Here is a 5,993-nt window from a genome sequence, read left to right as displayed (position 1 = left end):
ATATATAAATGCCATACTGAGATAGTTATCATGTCATTTATGATAGGGTCACTAAGGACTCTATGCCAGTGTAACAGGAAAAATCATTAGCTATCTGACACTGACCTGGCGTAGCCTTGACTTTGTATTGGTCTGTGATTCGTATAAAGCGATCCGGATATAATTCTGCACTGCAAGAACACGTATTTTCGTTCGCCAGTTACCAGCCTGAACAGCCAATACGTGCGTGCCAGACGGCGCCGAAGATACTGAAATATTTGTGTTTACAATTATATTCTGAGATGCCAAGAGGCCATTTTACTCCGAATCCGATAACCGGTGGTGAAATTTCAGAAGATGCTGGGTTAAGACCGATAGCGGTCAGGAAAGCTCAGCAGGGCAAAAGCTTGTCCGCTGGTGCGCTAGCGAAACCAGATTCGAGGCACATGTCTTGGAAATTCAGCGATAATATCTTACCTTTCTTGTGAGTTTCCATCCTTATTGGACTATGTATTGCGAGGGCTGCAAGCTCACTGAGGAAACCTAGAAAACGCTTGAACCGTCACGGAAAAACTAACCATATTATTGGGAATATAATTTTTCCCATTTTTGTGTCTGGCCCCCAAGCGCAAGATGACTTAATTGTGCATCAACATTTAGTCTTCGAAGCTTTCAGCTAGATGAGTGGACATTAATCCACCACTTCTGCTGACAGCAGTCTGTGTAAAACTTATCAGCGTGGCTGTAGTGGAAGTGTCCTGGCAAACAAAAACATTGCATATTTGAACTTATCCGTGCCTTGATATAGACATCATTGTGGGCGGCGAAAAATGCACGTTTTTACCGGACCGTCAGTGAGGTCCTGGCATCCATCGTCACAGCTGAAGTAACGCATCGATCCATTTCAGTTCTGACGTCGGCTTCGGGATCCAAACAGAATGGGCGCTCTTAAATATTTTAGATAGTAGCCAGCACTTTGTTAAAATCGCTGGAAAGTGTTTTCTTATTATTTTAGTTCTCTTGTGTTCCCTGGTAACTTTCCGGTAATGAGCTACTTTGGTGCACTGTTACAGAGTAGATACAAGTTTTTCGGTTCCCGCTAAGCCAACATTAAGAAGCCAACATTAAGGTGGCTCGGACTCAGCATCTTGATTTCACTTTTAAAGCGCAAGAAATAGCCCTCGTAACTTCGTAGTACATGTAACGCTTATGTAACACGACATCCAACTGCAACACAAAAAGCCTGAACAGAACAGCGCGGCACCCAGACTGGAATGGTGGCGCTCTATTTCATGATGCTCGCACGCCACTGCCATTCATCTCCCATGAACGTACTGCATTATAACTAACTACAATTACACCGCGTCTAAATGAAGACAATCCTAAGTGTTAAAAATTTTGTTGCGCAGTAGTGTATACGCCAAGATTTCTGGTGTTTGAAGCAATATCACAAAAAAAGTTTTTGCGTTAGAAGATTTGTCACGCAGAAGTAATGTTATGTAGAAGTATTTGTGTGAGCAGTTTTGCTGCGTAGAAGCTTACGCCTTAGAAGTTCTTGCATTAGAAGGAATGTCACCTGGAAGGTTTTACGTTACAAGTTTTACCGCACAGAAGTAATGTCGCATAGAAGTTTATGTGTTAGAAGTGCAGTCATGTAGAAGTTAATGCGCCATAGTTTCTGGCATTAGAAGCAATGCCTTGTAGAAGTCGTGTCGTGGAAGCTCTGTCGTGTACGCAGCGTTTGCGTGTGAATCGTCGTCAGTGCACCCCTGGAAGTGGGTGCTAAACGTATCGTTATCCGGAACCTTGCGGTATATTCTCGAACGACTTAGCTCTTCCGCATCTTGTCGGCTTCACGTACAAAAAGGGTTTCCTGCTAACTACCAATTCGCGTGATTTCATGCCCCGCCTCACACGTGTTGTGACTGACACCAATTTCTGATCTTTTTATGTTTTGTGGATCGTCAAAAAGAACGAACTCATCACGTGAGAAAGTTTCACGTATAGCGGTCTCCCGTGCATTTCGCTTTAAAATATCGCGCAAAGTGACAGATATACGCTTCGAAACTAGTGATTTCGATTGTCGAGCGAGCTTTCGGTTTAATGCGCCTTCGCCTTACCAGGCTCTGTGGTGTATGGGTTGTGTTGGTACATCCCAAAATTCAGTTCCTCTTGTCAGGAAGGGCAATGGCGCAATACCAGAACCCAATCGGAGCATAGGTTACACAAACCTGATATGTTAGGAGCGCACACCCACCAAAACTAGGTCACTCAAAACCTGCATCCGCTTTCTGACGGACGCCTCAGCGCTAGCGGAAATTCGATAGGGCTGAAAGCGTGCTTTGCACGTTTTCGGCAAAGCGAGGTTGTATGTAAGCGATCTTTCACACAGCATAGCTGCCTTGCAAGACGGTCGCTCAGAAATGTTCAGAATTTCGTTGCTGTGCGTGTGCGTCCAAGCTCCTGAGCGCACTGCGCCGAAACGTTCTGACGGACCGCGACATGAATGGCACCATCTGCTGTGCCGTCCCGGGCGCCGGCTTCGAATCGACCGTCAGCCGGAACTCTGGAGAATTCGCGCGTAACCAAGGAAACAGGTCAGAAGGACGCGACTGGCCCGAGGCTAGGGGTGGGGGGAAGGGGAGAGGAATGGAAGTGGACATCATGGGTCCCATTGCAGAGTGCGTGCTTTTTTGGTCGCCAGCTGTGTGCGGCCGACGGCGTGCCCTGCAGGCACGTGCAAAGGTTCGAAATCAGAGTCCTTCAAATGCCGGAAACAGGAAGCGAGCCGACCAAAAATTGTCGGGTTCAAAGACCGCCGCCGGAGCCATCGAACGATACTCAACTCACGATGTTCCTGCTCATGTTCTCGCATTGTGCGCTTGCTCAACTTTTATGCTCATTTTTCTTGTGACCGTACTGCGGAGGCTCAGACGGCACGGTCTGGTGGGCGATGGGCCAGGGGATGAACGGATGGCTGCCTGATCGGCTATGGTCGAATCCAGCCAGTAAGGAGCTGTCCTTGCACGTGGAGCACGACCAAAGATCTGCGCCGCTCTGTTTCTGTCGCCAACCTGCAACTGCCAGGACAAGCAAGTTTGGCAGCAGGATTGTAATAGATGTCAGTCGATAAGCAGCTGCGCTGTGACCCGATAGTTTAAATGTAAGATGCGTGGGTACATCTTGCTGAGTTCTACCCCTCTACCATGTGGGCTTTTGCATTGGCTGCCATAGACGCTACTTCAAGCCGATCCGCGGTTTTCTGCCGGCAGGGACCACTTTCCCAGCGGGTCCCCGGTCTCCGACCGATAGGGATCGCTTTCCTGACGGGTCTCCGGTCTCCGCCGACAAGGACCGCGGTCCGAGCAGGTCCACGATCTCTGCTGACAGGGATCGCTTTCCCAGCGGGTCCCCGGTTTCAGCCGATAGGGACCGCGGTCCCAGCAGGTTCACGGTCTCCGCTGACAGGGACCGCTTTCCCTGCGAGTCCCCAGCCTCCGGCCGACAGGGACCGCAGGCCCAGCGGGTCCGCGGACTCAACCGACAGGGACCGCGGTCCCAGCGGGTTCCCGGTCTCCATCGACAGGGACCGCTTTCCCAGCGGGCCCACGGTCTCCACCGCTAGGGACCGCCGTCCCCACGGGTTCCCAGTCTTTATCGACAGGGACCACTTTCCCTGCGAGTCCCAGGTCTCCATCGTCAGGTACCGATTTTCCTGCGAGTCTCCGGGCTGCGCCGACAGAGACTGCAGTCCCAGCATGTCCACAGTCTCCGCGCTGTGAGGGAGCGCGGTCCCAGCGGGTCCACGATCTCCGCTGACAGGGACCACTTTCCCAGCGGGTCCGCGGTCTCCGCCGTCAGGGACCGCGGTTCCAGCCGGCCAGCGCCACCGGGCGTGAGCAATAACTCGGCGACGCGAAGCATTGTCGCCGCGATTGGATCGGAGGTCAACAGGGCGCGGCGTGCCAAAATCGATCCCCGCTGGCGACGCGAAACCTGACACGTCTTGTCGACAACAGCTGGGTGGGGGCTGTAGGTAGGCGCGCTCGCAATGCCGCAGTTGAAGGGAGAGGCCCATGCCCACTTCGCAGGAGGGGGTCTGCACGGAGCCGGCAGATTTACATCTCCGACGGCGTCCGCGCAGTTCGCGGCTGCCAGCGCCCATATATCCAGCGGTGCCAACGTTAGCACCTACCAGCTGGTGTTTTCTTCGCGACTGCGCGAGAGGTTATTGTGGTTACCGCTCGCCCTTCGGTCCGTTTGCAGATGCTTCTGCTAATGGCGACCGTGGACGTGCTGCTGAATGCTGTTTATCGTCTGAGTTTGACTTTGTCACATCTTCCGATGCTTCCACTCCAACCCGGCGATGGTCGTCGAGATGGCGTTCAGAAATTAGTGAATGGAACCTGATTTCCTCGCTTGTGACTGCAATATGGAGAAGGGTGTGCATTGCCATTCCAAAACTTCACATCAGTTGCTTCAATTCGATATGCTGAGCGTGGAGAGGAGGCCTACGTCCCCTGCCCCCTGACGACACTGATTGCAGGAATTATTGTGTAAAAGGCAATTCCAAATGTCGGTAATTTTCAAAACATCACTTGCCAAGAAGGGCGTGCTTGGCCTATTTTTAACATTCTTGCTTGCGCTTTTAAGATTGGCATTTCAATTAAAACAAGCTGTAAAAACGGCAAAATGAATAAATTCCACTCTTAGTAGCGTAACGCGTGATTGCCTGCAGAGCTAACATCAAATTAGATCGTTGTGTGTATTTTTGTCTACACCTAAAGGCTTGTGTTACATCCACAAATAAGTCTAGCATTTCCTAACTCCTTGGCAAAATCATTTTAATAGCACTTCGCAGCATGCTCTTACGCTAGCGCTGGAATGCAACTGCAAAATGGGAGCCCTCGAAATGATGTAATATCTGCAAGATGCAGCCATTCATCCGCGCAGTGCACCGAATCCAGCGTTGATATGCGTGCAGTTTTGCAGACAGCTATGCATTTGTGGGTGGATCCTAATTTGTCATGACTGAAACCGCGGATGGCCGTATGGGGTCAATTCGGTTCTTCCCTTAGGGTTTTTTTTAGGTGATTTCCAAACACTTTGGTATAACCGCGCCAAACTTGGTCTAGCTGTAGAAAATCAACCAGTGAATATATCGGCGCAACACATGAGGCATGTCGAATCAGATCGCTGACCTGTAGCAGGTGATAGACCATAGCTGTCAACGAGGGCAATTCGTAGAAATCTTCCGAGCTGATGCGTGAATGGAATGGTAGACGAAGTCCTGCAAATTTGAAATCATTTCTTAGTCAATGAGACGGTGGAAGTAGACTACGACCAATTAATTGATCTTGGCTCAAGCACGAGGGCCAGATCAAGGTGAAAACTAACAGGTTTTCAGGTTTCAAAGCAGGTGTTCAGTCTCGATGTAATTGGACCCTAGTCTGGGCTCATCTTTTCGAACCCGGACGTAAGTTGAGCCATTCAGATTGTGGGTGAGCTTGAGTAGGAATAGCCTGCGAACAGGGCACGCGATGTATGGGCCTGGGGTCAGATTATTTGTGGCTGGGTGCGATTGGTCCAATTGGATTTCGGAATATATTGTGTGTGGTTTGTCATGGGTCACTACAGCACTGCGAAAGCGCGTGTTAATAATTCGGTATCTAAAGGAGTGTTTCACATTTATATGGGGTCTTGAACTGAAATAGCAACTTTGAAGACATTTCGGTGCTGTTCACAATCCTACCTTCCTTCAGACCTAAGCAGCTCTCAAGTTGCTGAGTTACACACGCCCGTGAAAATGGGGAAAGGAATGTCGAGGGGAGCATTTCATTCACCTTGGCATCTATGACGTCATAATAGCGCCATTCAGATTCTGCCATTCCATAAGACATGCGGCAATCAAGGTTAAAAAAAAATCATTGTCGCGACTTTCATATCTGCGATTCATGAGATCGATTTCTATGTAGAACGTCCTTCAACTGGCTCTAAACCAATGTTGCGCAGGA

The 5,993-nt window shown here is 49.9% G+C and overlaps 1 protein-coding gene across 1 annotated transcript in view; it reads right to left on the bottom strand.

Annotated features, from left to right (window-relative positions):
* Window positions 1-3,739, bottom strand: part of LOC119099818 (protein single-minded-like) — a 22,696-nt gene extending 18,957 nt beyond the window's left edge. Inside the window, 1 exon segment of the mRNA XM_037222898.1 lies at window positions 3,621-3,739. Coding sequence (XP_037078793.1) covers window positions 3,621-3,739 — 119 coding nt within the window.
* Window positions 3,740-5,993: the final 2,254 nt, after the last annotated feature.

This window comes from Pollicipes pollicipes, unplaced genomic scaffold (genome assembly GCF_011947565.3).
Source record: "Pollicipes pollicipes isolate AB1234 unplaced genomic scaffold, Ppol_2.1 Scaffold_4881;HRSCAF=5763_pilon_pilon_pilon, whole genome shotgun sequence".
Lineage (NCBI taxonomy): Eukaryota > Metazoa > Arthropoda > Thecostraca > Pollicipedomorpha > Pollicipedidae > Pollicipes > Pollicipes pollicipes.
The sequence above is the reverse complement of the archived record's forward strand: the minus strand, read 5'-3'. Positions and strand labels throughout refer to the sequence as shown.